The sequence below is a fragment of the Galeopterus variegatus genome, unplaced genomic scaffold (genome assembly GCF_000696425.1).
Source record: "Galeopterus variegatus unplaced genomic scaffold, G_variegatus-3.0.2 Scaffold1777, whole genome shotgun sequence".
Taxonomy (NCBI): Eukaryota; Metazoa; Chordata; class Mammalia; order Dermoptera; family Cynocephalidae; genus Galeopterus; species Galeopterus variegatus.
In genome coordinates this window covers 29,087-50,381 of record NW_007727888.1, presented here as the reverse complement: position 1 = coordinate 50,381, position 21,295 = coordinate 29,087, and the positions used below count along the sequence as shown (strand labels likewise).

The 21,295-nt window shown below is 50.5% G+C and overlaps 1 protein-coding gene across 1 annotated transcript in view; it reads right to left on the bottom strand.

Moving 5' to 3' along the window:
• USP20 (ubiquitin specific peptidase 20) overlaps positions 1-21,295 on the bottom strand; it is a 42,702-nt gene that overhangs the window by 8,265 nt on the left and 13,142 nt on the right. Inside the window, exons 2-13 of the mRNA XM_008578883.1 lie at positions 21,065-21,175; positions 19,023-19,119; positions 14,875-14,928; positions 11,455-11,551; positions 10,890-10,959; positions 9,182-9,295; positions 7,706-7,784; positions 4,363-4,810; positions 3,680-3,820; positions 3,241-3,356; positions 2,871-3,043; positions 1,969-2,063 (exon numbers count right to left, since the gene is read on the bottom strand). Coding sequence (XP_008577105.1) covers positions 1,969-2,063; positions 2,871-3,043; positions 3,241-3,356; positions 3,680-3,820; positions 4,363-4,810; positions 7,706-7,784; positions 9,182-9,295; positions 10,890-10,959; positions 11,455-11,551; positions 14,875-14,928; positions 19,023-19,103 — 1,468 coding nt within the window. The 5' untranslated portion in view covers positions 19,104-19,119; positions 21,065-21,175. The remainder of the gene's footprint in view (positions 1-1,968; positions 2,064-2,870; positions 3,044-3,240; positions 3,357-3,679; positions 3,821-4,362; positions 4,811-7,705; positions 7,785-9,181; positions 9,296-10,889; positions 10,960-11,454; positions 11,552-14,874; positions 14,929-19,022; positions 19,120-21,064; positions 21,176-21,295) is intronic.

The window sequence follows — 21,295 nt, the reverse complement described above, 5'->3', positions numbered from 1 at the left end:
AGACAGGATCATAAAAAGGAAAAGGGATATATTTGATCCTAGAAACACTTAAACTCCTCTACGGACACCATCAAAAACAAAATTAAAAGGCAAAATGGGAGGGAGATGCAACATTAAAGACAGAAAATGTATTAAAATCTTTAATGTATAGTCTCTTCCTGGGCCGGCCCGTGGCTCACTCGGGAGAGTGTGGTGCTGATAATACCAAGGCCACAGGTTCGGATCCCATATAGGGATGGCCGGTTTGCTCACGGGGTGAGCGTGGTGCTGACAACACCAAGTCAAGGGTTAAGATCCCCTTACCGGTCGTCTTTTTTTTTTAAAAAATGAAAGTCTCTTCCTTACTTTATACCACGTATGAAAATTAACTCAACATGGATCAAAGACCTAAATGTAGGAGCTAAAACTATAAAACTCTTAGGACAAAACATAGAGAAAAACATGATTCTGAATTTGGCAGTCATTTCTTGGATACAATACCAAAGGCACAGGCAATCAAAGTAAAAGCAGATGAAGTGGACTAAATCAAAATTAAAAACTTCTGTGAGTCAAAGGCCACAATCAACACAATGAAAAGCAATCCACGGAATCAGACAAAATACTAACAAATCATGTATCTGATAAGGGGTTAATATCCGGAATATATAAAGAACTCCCACAACTCAACAACAGCAGCAACAAAATAACCCTATTACAAAATGGGCAAAGGACGTGAACTGACATTTCTCCAAAGAAGATACACAAATGGCCAACAAGCACACAAAAGGTGCTTATCACGACTGGTCACGAGGAAAATACAAATCAAAACGGCAACGAGATACCACCTCACACCCACTGGGTTTGCTTCTGTAAAAAAACAACAGAAAACAGCAAGTGCTGCTGAGGATGTGCAGAAATTGGAACCCTGGCACTATTGGCGGGAATCCACACATACAGTGGAACACCGTAAGGAAGTTCCTCGAAAAATTAGAAACAGAACTGCCACGTGATCTGGCACTCCCTCGTCTGGGTATATGCCTAGCAGGGCTGAGAGAAGAGATCTCCGCACACCCACGTTCACAGCGCGTGATTCACAATAGCTGAAACACCGAGGCAACCCAAGCGTCCACTGACGGCTGAAAGGACGGACAGACAAAATGTGGTCTATCCATACAACGGAATATTATTCAGCTTAAAAGTGGACGGAAATTCTGACATACACTACAACATGGATGAACCTTGAGGACATTATGCTCGGTAAATCAGTCACCAAAAGGCAAGCATTATGAGTCCACTTATGTGAGGCCCCTAGAGTAGTCAAATTCACAGAGAGGGAAAGTAGAGTTGTGGCTGCCAGGGGCTTGGGGGAAGGGCATAGAGGACTGTTTAATGGATACAACGTTTCAGTTTTGCAAGATGAAAACATTCTGGAGATGGATGGTGGTGACGACTCCACAGCAATGTGAACGTACTTAATGCCACTGGACTGTATACTTCCTTAAAAATCACATTAGAAATGGTTCAGTGGTAAATTTTATGTTATATTTTAGCACATTGAAAACTGGAAAAAAAGTTTCCCCAAAGATTAATAAGATGTCAAACAGCAGAAAAATACGAAAAGCATAGTAATGGGAAATTTTGAAAAGAGAAATACAAACAGCCAATATACTTAATGAAAAATGATCAAACTCATCTACCATCAAGGAAATGCAAAATTAAAGCACTGATCATTTTTGCCCACCAAATTGGTAAAAAATAAAAATAAATTAAACCCATGAGTCATAAGGCAGTTGGGTTGGGAGAACACACAGTCCAGGCTCGCCTTGGCAGGTGGCAGGAGTGGGAATCTTATGGGTTCAACTTTGGAAGCAAAGTCCAGCTGTGTGTCCTACAAGCCCTGGGCTGCACACCGGCCTGAGGCCTGGGCAGTGAGGGTCTGTGCAGGAGCCTCCCCCCAGCAACCCCGCCCCCTCAAGCCAGGCCACTCACCCTTCAGCTCATCAGCAGCAAAAAAGGCAGCAAGGCAGTCTTCCAGGGTGACTACAGGCCCCCAAAACCAGCTGGGGGTACAGGACACCACAAACCTAGAGACAGAAAGGGGACACTGGGGTGCTGCCAGGGCCTGGGCAAGAATAAGACTTAGGGGAACTGTGGCTGAGGTCTGTCCAGGCCTGAGCCCCAAAAGGACGCTGAAGGACCAGAGAGGCAGCTTGGCATGGTGGGTAGCGGGCAGAGGCCTGGAGCCAGACACCTCCCTGTCCTCGGGCAAATGACATCACCTCTCCCAAGCCTCGCCTTCCTCATCTGTGAGGGGCATGGTCTGTCCAGGCCTGAGCCCCAAAAGGACGCTGAAGGACCAGAGAGGCAGCTTGGCATGGTAGGTAGAGGGCAGAGGCCTGGAGCCAGACACCTCCCTGTCCTCGGGCGAATGACATCACCTCTCCCAAGCCTCGCCTTCCTCATCTGTGAGGGGCATGGTATGCTGTCCCCTCCTCCTGATGGCCATACAGGTTCCTGGTGTCAGGCAAGTGGAGCAGGGATCATGGCAGGCAGCAGGGGCTGGGAATGCTGCCCGCTGCTCTTCTGCCAGGGCCAGGCTGTGCTCTGTCACCTTCCCTTCCACCTGCCACTTGGTCAGTCTCCCCACTGTCACCTGCCCTCCAGCTCCATGTGACCATCTGATCCAGGCTCTCCCAAAGTGGCCAAGGACCTCTCCTCCCAAATTAAGCAAGCTCCTGTGCATCCATCAGCCCCCAGCTCCCTTCTGGACTCCCCTGGTCCCTGCAAATGCTTGTGCTTTGTTGCGTGGTCTGTCTCTGCCCAAGAGAGCCAGGACAGGACCCCGCTTGTGTCCCTGGCTGCTGGGAAGGTAGGCAGGAATGTGGGCATACCGTCGGATGTACTCCACAATGAAGGCCAGCCAGCCCTGGGCGGCGTAACTGTCCCCACAGGCGCCAGGCTTGGCCGGCACGTTCTGGTAGATGGCCGAGTGGAGCTTGGCCAAATCCTCCTTGCCAGGAATGGGTAGTGACAAGTCCTGGAATGTCTCCACTGTGGTGGACACCTGTGGGGTTGAAGGTCAGCCTGGTGCCCATCTTCTGGCAGTATTTGCACCCCAAACCCCAGCTGGAAAGTCAGGGGCAGGGTGCCTGCTCCCCAGGCCCTGGACAGGGTAGCCCTGCAACCATGGCCCTCCCCTGGAGAAAGGCAGGGAGCACCAGGTGGAGAGCCCACCCCACCTCCTATTCCGGGGACACCCACCCGGTCACAGGTGAGACACTGCACGAGGCTGAGGATGGAGCCGTCGAAGATGTCCGAGATGACACTGCGGTAGCGCTGCTCCTTCCGCCTCCGGCTACCCGTGCTCAGCACCTGGGCTGGGGGCACAGCACAGGACTAGGCTCAGCCTCCACCTGCCTGGCTGGGGCAGGGCATAGGCACCTGGGCTTCCTCTGCCAGGACGTGGGGTGGAATCTTTGGGTCATATGACTGGGTATGCACTTCACCTCCTTGACCCTTGGCCTCATCCACTGTAAAATGGGGCTCGCCCACTCACGGCTCAGGGGTGCTATAAGGGCTCAGAGACACTGCATGAAGGGCACACAGCCTAGCCCCCGGCAACAAGTGCTGGAAATGGCAGCCACGGGCACGGTTCCGAGCTCGGCCCAAGCTGGTCTGCCCTCCCGCCGCCCCTCCGCACCTTTCTTGAGCACGTACGATGGCCCCATCCTCACGGGGCTGGCACGAGGAGGGCTACTGGACAGCTTGGCGTGGCCCTCGCGGTGGTGGACAGGGCTACAGGGGCGAGAGGAGCTGCGTAGGTGGGCATCATTGTCTGGCTCTGGGGGCAGAGAGGGGACTGTGCTGGGTCACAGCAGCCAAGGCAGCCAGGCTGCGAGTCCTCATGCCAGCTCTGGGGCCCAGGCCAGAAGAGGACCTGTCAGCATCTCCTCATGGGACTACGGCCTGAACCCAATGTGGACAGGTTGGCCAGTATGGGGCTCAGAACCCTTGACCTTGGTGTGATTAATACCACATTCTAACCAACTGAGCTAGCCTGAACCCAATGTGTATCTTCTGTCCTGTGCCCAACCCTGGCCCCAACGAACACACCAGGATGGTGTCATCCCTTAGGTTTCCAGCTGAGAGCTCAGGGCTCTGGGGCAGGACTCAGAATTGGGCTCCAGCCTTATTAGCTAAGTGAACCTGGACACATCACTCAGCCTCTCCAAGGCTGACCTCTCACCTGTATCCTGAGTCTAGTGGTGGAACCCACCCCTAGGGTGGGCTACTGCGTGCTGGCATTTGGTACCCAGTAGGTACTAGACAAATGAGGATGTGACTCCTCCCAGCTGTCCTGCACAGCTCCCAGCTGTCTGATACCTGGTGTCCGGCAGGGGCTGGGGGACCGTGGTGATGGTGGCTGAGACTCCGTGGGCTGGTTGTCGAGGGTGGCCATGGCGGTGTCCACATCAGCATCCTCGTCCACTTGCTCTGAGTTCGTGCGCTGCTGGCCCCAGGAGAACTTGCGGTCCTTCATCCGCTCCTTCTCGGAGATGGCGCGGCCTGCCTCGTCTGGAATCAGCAGCTCTGTCTCGGCCTGCGAGGTACCCCCACCGTGACTCTGCCCATCACCCTCACCCCGGTCACTATTTGAATCACAGGACAGGAACTCATCCTCTGATGGGCTCCGGTCGCCCTCCCGTTTCTCATCTGTGTCGCTTGAGTCCGAGTCCCGAGCCTCTGTCAGTGCTGCCACCGCTGCCACCACTGGCTCCTTGAGCTCTTCATGCAGCTGGTCCATGAGGCAGCGCAGGAACTCCTGGGTGTCCTGGAGCAGGGGACAGGAGAAACCAGCCTCAAGTGCCCACTGCTGCTGCCATCGAGGAAGCCAGCCTCTGCCTGGCAGGTCCCTGGTCCCTTGCAGCAGCTTCCCATGGCACTCTTGTCCTAATCCCCATTCTACCAAAGAGGACACTGAGGCTCAAAGAGGCTAAGGGACTCCTCCCAAGACACACAGCCATAAGGTGGCAGAGCCAGATGCACATCCAGGTCCATCCAACTCCCCAGCTCATGCTCAGAGTCACCTGCGACTCTGCATCAAGCTCGATGTGGGCAGGGAAAGAGGAGGTGGCATGTTCAGCCTCTCCAGGTACCTTGCTCTCTAAAGCAGAGGCCGGTGGGGGCAGGCAGGAGCCTGGGGAGGGATGAGGGGGCATGACTCTGACAGGGCTCAGCTGAGCTGTGTGCTCCCCACAGGCCAGGCCACCTCTGTGCCTGCCCCTTCCCTGGGCTATCCCTGCTCTCCCATCCTGCCACCAGCCCCCACATGCCCTCCCTTGTCCCCTCAGCTGTGGGTGCCCACACTTTCCCTTGCCACTATGACACTGTGACACAAGCACAGGCCCTGGAGGCAGGACCTCACCTTCCTGCAGGCCTGGGCATAACCTGGACCAAGCTGCCTTTTCAGGCAGACTGGGTCTCAAGTCACAGTAGTGACGGTTTTATTCTGACCACTCTAGGACCAGGTCACCAGGCTAGCAGGAAGCCAGGGCAGCAGGGTTCTGGCTAATTCATCCACTGGGCCCAGCTGAGCCACGCACTTGTGCAGGAGGTGCTCTGGAAGGCCAGAGGATAGTGACAGCAGTCAACTCCAATAGCTGGGGACACTTGGAGTAGTGCTGGGCCACCAGAGGAGGACCTGGATTCCAAGTCCAGCCCCGCCCCTGCCAGTTCCTGACCCAGGTGTCAGAAGCAGCACCCCTGGCCCAAGCCCTGACCCAGAGGGGGCAGGGGTCATGCAGCAGCCGGAGCCAGCTCCACACCACAAATAACAGGGAGGAGCCTGTCTCTCTCAGTCCTAGCAGGGGGAGGGGAGGGCTTAGGGCAGATTTCCTCAGGCAAAGTGTCAGACTCCAAGATCAGAGGAACTGACCACAGGCTTATGTCACATCAGGGCACACTGAAAGGTCCTTTCAAGAAACAGGTCTTCAATATGCCACCTACTTCTCCCTCTGGGTCTTCCTTTTAAGAGAAGTACTATGTGTTCCTCATCAAAATCTCAATCCATGCAGAAGCACGAAAGCATCCTTTGCCATTAAGAGAGGACCACAGCTGCCTCTGCGTTTCAGACTCAGAAACGGCCCCGGCATTATGTCCAAGAGTCAGAGAAAGGAATGCTTCTCCTGGAGTCCAGATGGATGCCATGCAGCAGCCGTGTGGCCTTACGTAATGGTGTCCTCGCCCAGAGCTGAGGGCAGCAGTACAATGAGAGACGGGCTCAGCTAGGCCCGAAAACCATCCCTGCCACTCTGTGCTATGTGACCTGAGTGAGGCATGGGACCTCTCTGAGCCTCACCTCCTTCCCTGTAACATGGGGATGATGACAGTGCCCAACGCATGAGAGTACTGTAAGGATTAAACAGGGCCATACTGCTGTGGCACGTCATGTAATAAATGGCTACTGTGAATTTGGATCACTGTGGATGTTGTCACTCCCCGAAAAAGAAGGGTGCTCAGGTGTCACTGGGCTTCTCAGGCAGAAGTCTGGTGTTCCTCCAAGCACGGGTGTGAGCAGAAGAGTGCCTAGCAGTCCTCGACCTGGGACAGGATGGCGGGCAGAGACAGGGACAGGGGGAGAGAGCTAGAGGCATCCCCTGAATGACTGCTGTTCTACATGCAAACCCCACACTTGGGAGCCCAGCTCCTCCACCAGCCAGTGGGGACACTCCTGCCACGCAGCAGTCTGGGACAGGACGGGACCACAGGAGCCTCAGCTGGGGGCAAAAAGAGGCACACGCAGGGCTGGCCCCGTGGCTGACTCAGGAGAGTGCAGCGCTGTTAGCACCGAGGCTGCGGGTTCGGATCCTATATAGGGATGGCTGGTGCACTCACTGGGTGAGCGTGGTGCGGACAACACCATGCCGAGGGTTGCAATCCCCTTACCGGTCAGAAAAAAAAAAAAAAAAAGAGGCACACGCAGCTGCACTTGCTTTGTCCTGGTCTTGCGATTTTATAACACAGAAAGATATGGTTGGTTTTGAGGGTATTCTGTATATTAAAGTTTTTAATAAAAACTTTTACTTTAATAAAGGTACAACTCTGCCTGTGGTTTGGGGAACAAGAAACCATGTGCTGCTCTGAGTGCAGAGCTGAGGGGCATGGATACTGCAGCGAGGCTGCCTGAGTCCAAATATCCCCTTCATCATTCACCTGCTATGTGACTTGAGCACGTGACATGGCCCCCTGAGCCTCAGTCTCCCCATCTATAAAGTGGGGTTAAAGCAAGTGTGTGAAGTTTTTTTCTCTTAAGTTAATTAATAAAATTTTCGGCAGCGAGGCTGCCTGAGTCCAAATATCCCCTTCATCATTCACCTGCTATGTGACTTGAGCATGTGACATGGCCCCCTGAGCCTCAGTCTCCCCATCTATAAAGTGGGGTTAAAGCAAGTGTGTGAGGTTTTTTTCTCTTAAGTTATTTAATAAAATTTTCATTCTTTCATTTTGAAAAAAAATAAATAAATAAGATGGGGTTAAACACCAGAAGGTTCCTGAGAGGCTCCCACGTCCTCCCACATGTGAAGGGCTTAGGCCATGACAGCCTGGGCCATGTGATCTCTCAGCAACACTCAGCTGCTGCTGCTGTTTTCCATTCTGGTTTTGGCTTCAAAGCCAGGCCTGGTAGGTAACCGCCATGGGTGTCCCCTGGGCAGCTCAGATGGCCTACCTGCTGGGCATAGCCTCGGAACATTGGGTTGACCAACTTGATCCCGTGAGACAGGCTGGTGGGGACCACATAGCTTGGCCTGTAGGAAGACCACACCTGTTAGTGCAGGTGGCCTATCCTGAGCTGCTCAATCCTGAGAAGCAGGCAGGCAGCCAGGATGGCTGGACCAGACTCAGAGGCATCTCCCGAAATCTTGGGAGGTGCCACCAGGCCAGGAGCCCCAACAAGCTCACAAGTCACTACAGTCAAGAAGGAAAAAGTCAAGTCATGGCTGCCTTGGTCCAGGACGAGAGCGCTCACCAGGATGGCATCATTTCCCGCTTGTCCATGACAAGCCCACTTCACACATTATGAGTTTTCATTCTAAAACATTTACTGTGGTTTTTCTCATTTCAAATGCAACAAATGTCCATTATTGAGAAATCTAAAATTTCACAAAAGCACAACAAAGAAACACCACCACTAATGCAACCACCCAGAGATAACTTGAGTTAAGATTTCCAGATCTTTCTGTGAAAATACAGACACATATACAAAAGTACATGCAGGTATATATTTAAACAAACGTGGCTTGTTACACTATAGGAATTATATTATGTCACTGTTTTTTAATCAGCTTCTACACTTAATACATTTCTATGCACTCACTTTAAATTATTCCCAACCTTACCAGGAAAGAACTACTGTAAAAAAAATTAAATTAAAAATATTATTCCCAACTTTGACTTTTCCTGGAGAAAACAGACTGACCCCAAGCTTCCGGTCTTTCAATTCACATCACACTGAGCCAGAAGCCTCTGCCGGTCAGCAACAGCCACCCTCTTATGAGCGAACACACACACACCCACCACACACACACACACACACACACACACACACACACACACACCACACAAACACACACACACACACGCAACAGCCACCCTCTTATGAGCGAACACACACACACCCATCACACACACACACACACACACACACACCACACACACACACACACACACACACACAACACACACACACACACACGCAACAGCCACCCTCTTATGAGCGAACACACACACACCCACCACACACACACACACACACACACACACACCACACACAAACACACACACACACACAACACACACACACACACACGCAACAGCCACCCTCTTATGAGCAAACACACACATACACACAGAGTCATGGCTGAGACCCAGAACCGGTCACATCACGTCCCTCAGCATAGACATCTGCAAAGGATCAACACCAGGTTCAAATTCTAGCTCACCTTTCATGTGACCTTGAGTAAGACACTTAGAGCTCTTTGTACCTCAGTTTCCCCATTTGTAAAGCAGGCTTGCTGTAAGAATTTCATGGGAAAAGTAAAGGCACGTGCTCAGCTTGGGGCTGAATCCATGAAGTGCTCCATCAAGGGGGCTGACAGAAAAGCTACACACAAACCTGCCCGAGGTCAGGGACTCGGTCACTCACCGTTTCTTGTGCCAGACCTCAGAGACCAGCTTCTGGTAACTCTTGCACAGGGCTGGCTTCTTGTCTGTGCGCACCAGGCCTCCACACTCCAAGAAGAACTGGGTCAGTGGAGGGCTGGAGGGTGGGGAGAGGGGGCCAGAACAGAAGAGAAAAGAAGAGGAATGTGGCATTGTTTAGGAAGAGCTGGGTAGAAAAGCAAAAGCCCTGAGTGCTCCTGCGGATGCACAGTGGCCCCCAGGATCTAGAAATGCCTGCAGATGACTAGAAGGATCCCACCTATATGGGCTGCACTGTGTCCCCCCAAAATCCATATGTGGAAATCCTAACACCCAGTACTTTAGCATGTGACTATATTTGGAGACAGAGTCTTTAAAGAGGTAGTTAAGTTACAATGAGTCCATTAGGGTGGGCCCTAATCCAATCTGACTGGTGTCCTTATAAAAGGAGGAAATTTGGACACACCAGACACACGTGCACACAGAGGGAAGACCACGTGAGGACTCAAGGAGTGGGCAGCCATCTACAAGCCAAGGAAGAGGCCTCAGAAGGAACCAGCCCTGCCGACACCTTGATTTTAGACTCCCAGCTTCTAGAAGTGTGAGAAATAAATTTCTGTTGCTGAAGCCACCCAGTCTGTGGTACTTTGCTATGGCAGCCCTAAGAAACGAATGGACCTCCCTTTTCCCCTGGGGCAGATGTAAGCTTTCCACTGGAGGGCCGTGAGGCCAGGGGACAGCTGTGGCACACAGAAGAGGAAGCAGCTCCTGCTCCTCCCACTGGCCCACGGTGCAGAAACCTTCCGGGGCCTGAAGGTGTCTTCCCCACTTACTCTTCACTTGTGTTCTTAAAAGTTACCTTATTACATAAGAAATATACATTTATTGTCAAAAAATTATAAAATATAGATAAGCAAACAATAATAATTGACCTTCATCCTGCCACCTGAAGATAGCTACTTTGAACATTTTGAGACTTGTCCTTCCAGACTTTTCTATGCACACACACCCATTCCTTCCCTCCCTCCTTCCCTCAGGGATATACTGAATCCCTACTAGGTTGGAGACCCTGTGTCAGGCATGGGAAATGTCCCTGGCCTCATGGAGTTGACAGTGTATCCTCAATGGAAAACAACATTTCCCCCCAAAACGGGACCTCCTTTATAAGCTTTATATAGAGCTTTATAACCTCCTTTTTTGCCTACTTCTCAGACTCTGAACCCCTCCCTATTTCAAAAAACATTGCCTTGCATCATTTCTTCCTGCACTCGCTGTAAGGCTGGGCAACAATGAATTTCTACTCCCTTGCAAATAGGCCTTTAAATTGTTTCCAGTGAACAAGAGTGAGGAGGGGCTGGCCAGTCAGCATACTTGGGAGAGGAGTGTGGTGCTGATAACACCAACACCAAGGGGTTGGATCTCTGTACGAGCCAGCTGCCAAAAAAATGAATAAATAAAAACAAGAGACTGATGAACCTCCTTACACTTGTACACAACTTTCTCAACATCTCTGGTTATCTCCTTAGGATAAATCCCGACTGGGGGGATTGCTGGGTCAAAGGGCATGAGCGATTTTTAGGAATTTTCATGCGTATCCTGTATACATGTCTGCAGGCAACACATGCAACACGGGTTGGGGGCTGCTGCTGCTGTTTCCAGGGCTTTGCCAGGACAGCTCCCAGCCCCTACCCCTCAGGTACGTGACGACCTACCAGTTGGACAGGGCCTGCAGGGCGGCATTCATGTAGCAAGAATTCCCGACGTTCTTCATGCCTGTGAGGCCTGGGAAACAAACACATCAGGGGAGGGAGAGGTGAGTGCCCTGTGCTGGTGAGGAAACCTCGCAGGTCACACTTGGAGCTGAGATGTGGCCCTCAACCCCAGGACCCACCCAAAGAAGGACATGGAAATCTTCCAAGGAAATGAATGTGGTTCTTGCTCATGACAGCTACAGTGTTAAATAGATGGACTCCTTCGCCCCCATGCAGCCAGGCCCTCTGTCCCCACCATACAGACAAGAAGGTCACGCGGGGAGGGGCCAGCCTGCTCAAGGTCACACTGCTGAAAGAGGGGATGAGGATAGCCAAGTGTCTAGAACCTCAGCTGGGCGGGCTGGCTGGCCCTCTAAGGGAGGCCGGCTCGCAGCACAGGTCATCTGTCACCCTGCCCTTCCATGCCTGTGGCAGCTGGTGCAAGCAGAGACAAAGACCCCAGAGCTTCCCACCTCCAGCAGAGGCCACGCCTGGCCCAACAGCTTCCCTGTTCTGGGACCATTACCTCGAGGTTTCAGGTCATCGTCCTCTGACTCGGACTCTCCCTCGTCAGCCACGGCAATAGGGACAGCTTTCAGAGGGTGGCAGGGTGGCAGAGACTCCTGTGTTAAAGACCCAGAGTGAGGAAAGCCAGGAGGATGGGGAGGGAGGGAAGCCCATCCCCATAGCCCTGAGCCTGGACTGAGCCACCCACCTGAGCAGAGGACATCATGGAAAGACTGGGATTGGTAGCCTCGCCCTGGAAACTCCCCAACATATTTTTTATTTGCAATAATGAATGATAATGATTTATGTTAGGAGCTCCAGTGGCACAATTGGTTAGCGCATGTTACTTATATGATTTGTTACTTATGATAAATTTGCCCTGGAAACTCCCCAACATATTTTTTATTTGCAATAATGAATGATAATGATTTATGTTAGAAGCTCCAGTGGCACAATTGGTTAGCGCATGTTACTTATATGATTTGTTACTTATGATAAATTAGGGAAAAAACAGACATGTAAATTAAAACACCACTGACAGAAACACTGTTAACAGTCTACATGGATATATGTGGACTTTAAACTGTTAATACACATATACACATAAAAGTGGGATATTGTGTGGGTTGTTTTATAGCCTGTTTTTTGTTTCACAACATCCACCATGTTCACACATGTACTGAGCACCTATCATGTGACTGCCTAAACGGGGATGAGAGCTGCACAGTACCCTGCTGCTCTGAGGGCCCTTCTCTGGTTGACACATCACCAGGTGGTTTCTGGGTATTTCCCACAGAGAAGCACACTGCAGTGACTACTGCAAATCCCTTAGGATATGTTTTAGATCTGGGATTGCCAGGGGCCATCTGCGACCCTGTTCTGCGCTCCCCGTGAGACCTGGAAGGGTCTACACAGCCCAGGGCCCATCCCATCCTTTGCACTTATAGCCGCCCCATGGCCCATGAGCTCCTCAAGGGAGGCCCTACTCTGAGTCACCTCTGCGTCCTCACCTCCTCACAGAGCCCTGGGCACACAGTTGGGCTCAGTGAGCATTTGCTGACATGAGCTCCTCAAAGTCACCTGAACTGTAAGGTCTAACCTTTACCTTAGATTTGAGCAGCAAGTCCTCCTTAGTCACTTCCCCTATGGAGTCAAGGTGAGGACAAAGGTCCCTGGAGTCTCCCATTCTGGCCTGGAATCACCTACAAGAAGACACAGGAATCCTGGGTTAACAGTGGCCACTGCTGTTGGGAGGCGGGGGAGGCTAGTGGTTAAGTGAACAACTTTGGCCCCAAGTCCTGGCTCTGCCACACACCAGCCAGTGACCAGGGAAGCCACTCAATCTCTCTGAGCATCGCACTCCTTGTCTGAGAAGATAATAGCTGCCCCCATGGGTTGCTCTGAGGATTCCTGGAGACAGGTATGTCAGATGACTGGCCCAGGGTCTCATGCAGGGAGAACCCCTGGCTGAGTGTGACGGGTGGTGATTAGAATCCCTGGTAGGGAAGATGCAAGAGTCCTGCCTACAGTCAGGGAGCTGCACGCCAGAGAATCCAGAACTGTGGATGCTTTTTAGAAGGAGGCCAAATCATGTCTTGGAGATGACTCCACCCAAGGGGGGCAGGTGGACAAGGGGCAGCATGGGAAGGCTGGGTTCAAAGAGCAAGTGGCAGATGCTGACTCTGGTCTTCTGTGAGCAAGCAAGACCTGAGACCACGAACCCCGCAGGCCACTTCTCTCACTGCCTGTGAGACCTCCATCTACCGGAACAGCAGAACAGGCAGGCAAAGAGGCACTGCCTCCAAACAGTCTGAGAACAAGGAGAGTCAGAGAGAAGGGCAGGAGAACAACTTAGAGCACAGTCAGGAAAAGTGTTCAACAAAATGTCAACAGTCGTATAACTTCGTATAATGTATGCTATACGAAGTTATTACGAGTGTCAATGCAACGATTCTCTGACTCCACCCAAAGTCAGTGTTCCCCATCTCTTCCCAACAGAACCCACAAGGGATTGAGGCTCTGCCATCCTAAAGGAACACAGGACTATACCCCTGAAGTTCACATTGCACAGGGATGGCCACCATAAATGCTGCCCCTGCCCTCCAAGGGAGAGGGACAGTGCGTCCTGGGCTACTGCTGTCCTGCTAGAAGCCCAGGAAGGGTTGTAGTGGGGCCTGGCTGCTTGGGGTCCAGACCCTCTCCCTCCACCAAAACCCAGCTTCTTTCCAGTTATCAGGAACCACATTTTTGGTGGGGGATCCTGGGGCTCGTAGCCATTTTCTAATGGCAGATGCTGAATGGACACCAGGTATACAAAACAAGGATGGTGAGACAGTTGGGGCCTAATGCTGATCCAGTGCCCCACAACGAGGCCCACATGTCCCTGCCTTTGGCCTTGCACTCTCCAACCCCAAATCTACCCATCCTCCAGGGTCCAGCTCAAGTACCTCTCCACTGCAGGCTGCTACCTCAGCCAGTGTGGATGGCACCTGCCTCTCCACGGGAACACCTGGTGTCATTTCCACCTGTGATCAGCACTGCATGGGCTGGTGAGGGCCTTCTGAGGACAAGACCTTTTGGCGGACTCATACTCTTGGGAGACCGTGGGCTCCTATGAGGTAGGACCACGAGTACCCAGACAATGTCTTGCAATCTACTTTACGCTGGGTGACAGGCCCAAACGGAAGAGGTCAGAATCCCATCGGGGGTTCCATATCTTCTGCAAAGACTGACTGGTTGTCTTCACTCGCTAGTGTTTTCTTTTTCGTTTCTACTTTTGTTTTTTTCAAGAAATTTTAAGTAAGTCACTTTTAGAACAATTATAAAATGCAATACATACTTACAGAAATCTTGAAAAATACTACAAAGCTAGCTACAGAGAAAAAAGCAAAAATTACCTATAATTCTACCACCCAAAGAAAACTGTAGTGTTTTGATACATCTACTTCTACTCTTTTTAATAAGCAATAATCATCAAAACCTGACCAGACGTTCCTGGATACTGTCTGCGGGCCAGACACCATGCTAAGTCAGTCACAGACATGCATGGTGTCAAATTCCACCCTACCCCCATGAGGTGGGGACCGTTATCAGTGCTATGGCCCCTACTCCACAGATGGGGGAACAGGGGCCCAGGGAAGAGACAAGACTGGCCCAGGGAGAGACTGATGCTAGAAGCAGGGCCAGGGCTCACAGCCAAGACGTCTGTCACCCCACATGTGCCAATGCGAATACAGAACTCAGTCTCTTAGGAAAACAGGATCATTGAGCCCAGAGCCTTCTCCTCCCTGCTCTGTTCTCTTGCCATTGTTGATGGACTCGCTGACTCTGATGCCCTGTGCCCCTGACCAAGGCTTCCCACAGCGCCCACTGGGGACAGACATTCCCAGCCCAGAGTCTAGACCAAGCTCACACCCACAATGGCTGCAGGGTCCTTTACCTGGAGACAGGCCCACAGGTTGGGTCCGCTGACACCACATGACTGACACGTTCCCTGAGGGAGTCAGAGAGAGAGAGAGAGAGCAAGTGAGAGCAGCCCTGGGGGGCTGGATGCCACACTCCTGGCTGGCGCTTACTCACTGCTGAGGGTCTACGGTGGCCCACCCATCTAAATTAGGTCCCCAGAGGTACTTTACACTTGACTTTGAATGTTTATCATGTGCCTGTAAAAACACTTTCAAATAAAATCTTTTAAAACTTCAACAAACAGACCCCATAATATACTCTCTCATCACCTCTTTTACTCTTCCTTTATTGTACTTATTTAAGCTTGTCTCCCCGCTTAGACTGTGGGCTCCATGAGGGGGTGTGGACCATTTTGTCCACCCCTGGGAATTCACAGGGCCTGGTACAAATTAGATGAATATATCTGTCGACCACAAAACACCCCTGGGTTTCCAGTGCTCTGGATGACAGAGCCTGCTCCTTGTCTACTAGCATCCTTTCTCCCCTTCTTGCTCTAATAATAGAATGCATGAATTTTAGCTGAGCACATAGCCAGCCAGCTACAAACTATGTTTCCCAGCTTCCGCTGTGATCGTATGGTTCAGTTCTAGTCAACGAGATGACAACTAAAGTGACACGTTCCATTTCTGAGCTGTGTGCTACCCTTGCTCTTTCTCTTCTTACCATCGGCAGGAATGCAGATGTGATGGCAGGAGCTGAGGCAACCACCTTGGACTCAGAGATGGAAGCCATGTGTTAAGAACAGCAGAGTGCCCTACCAGGCCTACCTACCTCTGGTCTGCTCTGTGAGAGAAAAACACACTTCTATCTCATTTAAGTCACTGTATTTCAGGGTCTCTTTGTCACAGCAACTGCCAACTGAGATCCTACAACTGATATGCTTCCATCAGTTGGAAGAAGAGTTGTAAGTAATAGTCTCTGACAGCAGCTGTATCACCAGGCTTAATCAGAGTGACAGCTGACACCTGGTGAGGGATTACAGGGAACCAAGTATGCAGCTAAGTCCTTTCCACATTGCTTATGTGATCCCCACCAGTCGGTGCAGCAGGCCCCCCAAGATCCCCTTTTCACAGATGAGAAACAGGGGCTCAGAGGTTCATACCCCTGACATAGAACATGATCAAAAGGTGAAGCCAAGGAGCTTGGGCCCCAAAGAAGGAAGGTCATCAAATCTGTCACCCAGAAAGGCTAGTTTCCCCCGAGGGTGGCCATGTCAGCTCCCAGGCCTCCACAGAAACCTCTCATTCTAAACTAAACCCAGGTTCTGGCTGTGTCTATAAAAAGGCTGAACACAGAACTCTCAATAGGCTTGAGGGGAAGCAGCTCATCCCGTACAACAGAGCTGAGACCCGCACTCTGTGATTTAGGGTCTGTCTCCCATCAAGGATGCTGTCGGGTGACAAGAGACCAGTCAGTCTGCACAGCAGACTCAAAAGCCACAGCCCATGACCTTTCTGAATTTACATTTTCTGATTTCACAATTCACTCCATCTTCCCAGATTTTTTTTTTTTCCTTTCAGTCATTTGAATTATAAAAGTATTGTATGCTTACTGTAACAATTCAAATGATATATGTACATACTGAAGACCTTTCTGAATTTACATTTTCTGATTTCACAATTCACTCCATCTTCCCAGATTTTTTTTTCCTTTCAGTCATTTGAATTATAAAAGTATTGTATGCTTACTGTAACAATTCAAATGATATATGTACATACTGAACGCTGTGAACGCACCGGTCATCCCTATATAGGATCCGAACCCACGGCGGGAGCGCTGCTGCACTCCCAGCGCTGCACTCTCCCGAGTGCGCCACGGGCTCGGCCCTTTCCACGAACTTTTTTAAGATCCCTCAGATACACTGTAATGATTTGAATCTGTCCCTCCATACATTCTCCTTATACAAACATACAGGCACAGATCTCAGGGGGGTGATTTTCAGTAAAAATAAGACATACAATACATATTTCTCTGTAACATGCTTTTGTCACCTATGCATGGTCATCCTTCTAAGTTTGTACATAGAGACCACACCTCATGCTTTGCAGTAACTGCACAGTGTCCCACACTATGGACACACTATAATTTAGCCACCCATTCCCTTCTTGATGGATATTCAGACTGTCACCAGTTTTTCCCTTTTACAAGTAATGCTCATAATACTGCTGTAACTTTGTAAGTGGTACTTACATCTCTACTGGATAAATTCCCAGAAGTGGAATTGCTTCTCTAAAGGTTACAGGGATTCCCAGCCCCACCACAAAGTGAGGGGTCCATTTTTCTCCATAACTGTCAGCTCTGAATGTGATCGGTCTCTGTTTCTGCCCATCTGAAAAATGGGCAACATCGTTGACCACCAGCAAAGTTAAGCAACCTTTCCCAAGTTTTGTGGCTATTTGCATTTCCTTCATTGTGAGCTGCCTGCTCATATCCTTGCCCCTTATGAGTATCTTAAAACAGCGCTGGTTTTATTTTATAACTTTCTGGATACCTGGACAGGTGCTGAAGACTCTGACACGCAGGCCCGGAGCTGCCCCACACTCTCAGTCTCCCTGCTCTTGGGGCACTAACACGCTTCTCAGAGGCTGCCAGTCCCAGCCCACATCTGCCAGTGCTCTACATCCCTCCTCTCACCTGGTTCATCTCCTCCCTGCTCTCAGATTCCTCTAATTCCTGTCTTCTTTGAGGAGAAACTCTCCAGGTCAGTCTCACTTATTCCTTGGTGCAGACTCGGAAAAAAACCCAGCATCCAACCATGCAAATGCACCCGAGCCTCATTCTGTCCCTCCTCCATGCCACACAAGATTTGACATCACTTCAAAAGCAGCTATGGGGGTGGCAACTTATCTCAATTGGTTAGAGTGTGGTGCTGATAGCACCAAGGTCCAGGGTTCCATCACTGTACTGGTGAACTACCAAAAAATAAAATAAACAAAAACAGCTATGGGCACTCCCACCAGGCCCATGACTAAACCATCTCAGGCCAAAGCCCACCAAGGGCCTACCGGCACAGTGAGGCCAAATGACCAGCCTTAGGTGCCTGGAAAGGAGACCTGGTAATATGTCTAGGAGTCCGACCCAATCATCCCACTGCTGGCAATGTACCCCATGCATGGTTCTGCCCATGTCCACGATGAGATCTCTACGAGGCCACTCATTGCAGCATCACTTGTACTGGCGAGAGGCTGCAAGGAGCCCAGGTGTCCACCCACAGAGGGTCAGTTATACCCACACAATGGAACATGATGCAACTTCAGGACAAGGAAGGAAAAAGCTGTATCTACATACTGAGGTCGAAAGAGCTCCAAGGTACATCATAATGTGGATAAAGCAAGGTACAAAACAGCTTCAACAGTATGCCAGCATTTATGTAAGAAAGGGCAAAATTAAAAGTGAGTGTATCTACTGGATTTCGTATAAAGAAACTCTGAAAATGGGCCGAGCCCGTGGCGCACTCGGGAGAGTGCGGCGCTGGGGGTGCAGCAGCGCTCCCGCCGCGGGTTCGGATCCTATATAGGGATGACCGGTGCGCTCACAGCTCTCACTGGCTGAGCGCAGTGCGGCCAGTCTCAAAAAAGGACAAAAAAAAAAAAAAAAGAAACTCTGAAAAGATACAAAAGAAATTAATGTAAGTGGCTGCTTAAGGGAAGGGTGGGCATGGGGTGGGAGAGGACTTCGACACTTACTTTCTTACGTTGTTCCATTTCTGAAGCACAAGAAAGTGCTACCTTTTCAAAAAAGTTCAACTTAACAAAAACAGGACGACACAACACATCCTCCCACTCAGAGAAGAGGCCCGCCTTCCTGCGCAGGCCTCCCTGAGCCTCCTCGGGTCAGGCTGCAAAAACGCCTATGGGCTCTGAAAGCAGCCTGCACTCCCTGCCTCAGTGCACCCCCTCCCCAAACAGCTAATGGACAGAGAGCATTAGTGGCTCCCAAACAGCCTGGTCTAGGCTATAATTAACAGCTGTTTGGACGCAGCCCCGGAAGGAGGCCTCCCAGATGGCTGCCAGCGCCCTCATCTATGCAGAGCCTAAATGGAGACTGTCGAGGCCAGCTCTTCCACTGCTTCTGAAATGGCCTACCCAGGAACGCCACAGCCCTGTAAGGTCTAACCTTTACCTTAGATTTGAGCAGCAAGTCCTCCTTAGTCACTTCCCCTATGGAGTCAAGGTGAGGACAAAGGTCCCTGGAGTCTCCCATTCTGGCCTGGAATCACCTACAAGAAGACACAGGAATCCTGGGTTAACAGTGGCCACTGCTGTTGGGAGGCGGGGGAGGCTAGTGGTTAAGTGAACAACTTTGGCCCCAAGTCCTGGCTCTGCCACACACCAGCCAGTGACCAGGGAAGCCACTCAACCTCTCTGAGCATCGCACTCCTTGTCTGAGAAGATAATAGCTGCCCCCATGGGTTGCTCTGAGGATTCCTGGAGACAGGTATGTCAGATGACTGGCCCAGGGTCTCATGCAGGGAGAACCCCTGGCTGAGTGTGACGGGTGGTGATTAGAATCCCTGGTAGGGAAGATGCAAGAGTCCTGCCTACAGTCAGGGAGCTGCACGCCAGAGAATCCAGAACTGTGGATGCTTTTTAGAAGGAGGCCAAATCATGTCTTGGAGATGACTCCACCCAAGGGGGGCAGGTGGACAAGGGGCAGCATGGGAAGGCTGGGTTCAAAGAGCAAGTGGCAGATGCTGACTCTGGTCTTCTGTGAGCAAGCAAGACCTGAGACCACGAACCCCGCAGGCCACTTCTCTCACTGCCTGTGAGACCTCCATCTACCGGAACAGTAGAACAGGCAGGCAAAGAGGCACTGCCTCCAAACAGTCTGAGAACAAGGAGAGTCAGAGAGAAGGGCAGGAGAACAACTTAGAGCACAGTCAGGAAAAGTGTTCAACAAAATGTCAACAGTGGTATATCTGGGTAATAGGTTTCAAGTAATGAAAAAATAATAGCTTTGTTGCCTTTGTTTAAATAATACACACTCCTCAATGGTGGCGAACTACTCTGTATCTTGATTGTGTGGTGGTTACACGGATCTAACTGTGTGTCAAGACTGCATAGAACTGAAGACACAAATAAGTGCCTATAGAACTGGTGAAATCTAAATAAGCTCTGTGGTATCTGTACCGACGTCACTTTCCTGGTTGTATCACAGACATATCAAAGATGGGTTATCCCTGAGGAAACCGGGTGAAGGGTACTTGGGATCTTCTGGTACATTTTTGCCACTTCCTGTGAATCTATAATTATTTCAAAAGGAAATATTTAAAAATAAGTAACTAAATAAATGCTTCAGCTACCCGATATTTTAGCCATATCATATCCAGGAATCTGACTGCTGATACTCGCTCCAAACTGCTGCCAAGAAAGGTCCAAACCAACCAAAGATGTAAGTGGAATCAAGAGCAGTTCAATCAAAGATGGAGGCTGTGTGTCCACCCAATTCAGAAGGTGGGCCCCGGGCTCCTCCTCTGATCCTACTACCCACCCCAAATGGTCAGCCAGGGGTCAACTGACCCAAATTCCCAGCCACAACACGAGTTACTGGTACTGGTTAGGTGTCAAGTAACAGGCTAAGTGCTTTCCATGCACTATTTCATTAAAAGCTCTCCTGGCAATCTTTGAGGTACCTGTGATTAGCCCCATTTCACAGACAAGGAAATAGAGGTTCCTTCTTGTTTGAGGTCTCACAGATAGGAAGGATAGAATTAAAGCTGAGACCCAAGTTGGTCAGACTCTTAGCGCCCCACTGACTTGTTCTCTCTTTTTAATTTATAGAAAATTTAAACATGCAAATGCTGGCAGAACCGAGGGCCTGGCTGGTTAGCTCAGAGTGCAGTGCTATCAAGTGTTTGATCCCTGTCCTGGCCAGCTGCCAAAGGGAAAAAATAAAGGTAGGCAGAAGAGTATAGTGTACTCTCGTGCACCCAGCTTCAGAAGTGAGCAATCATGGCCCATCCTGCTTCATCCTGACCTCCTACATCCTCCTGCTTTTGTAGCAAATCCCAGACACACATGAAATCACATTTCATCCACGTAGGTTTTTCTAAGAGATAAGGACATGAAAAATAAACAACCTCACAGCCAAATTCCATTATTTCACCTAAGGAGAAAAATGCCTACTTGCTCCTTGGTCCTTTGGGGAGCAGGCTGTAGGCCTACCTCTTGGTACAGTGCCACCCGCAGGAGGCAGCCAGCATCTGCATTCTCCGCAGACAACTGTGGGTGATGAGCTGAGTGGTCTGGAGGGAGTGGAAGCCTCTGGCAAGGAACCTGAGGGATGAATGAGCACATTTCATTCAGTTCTGTTATTTTAAAATCACTCTTAGAGGCTAAAAGTAGGCCAGAATTCCTACTAGGAGGGGCAAATGAATTTTGGGATATTTGGGATAT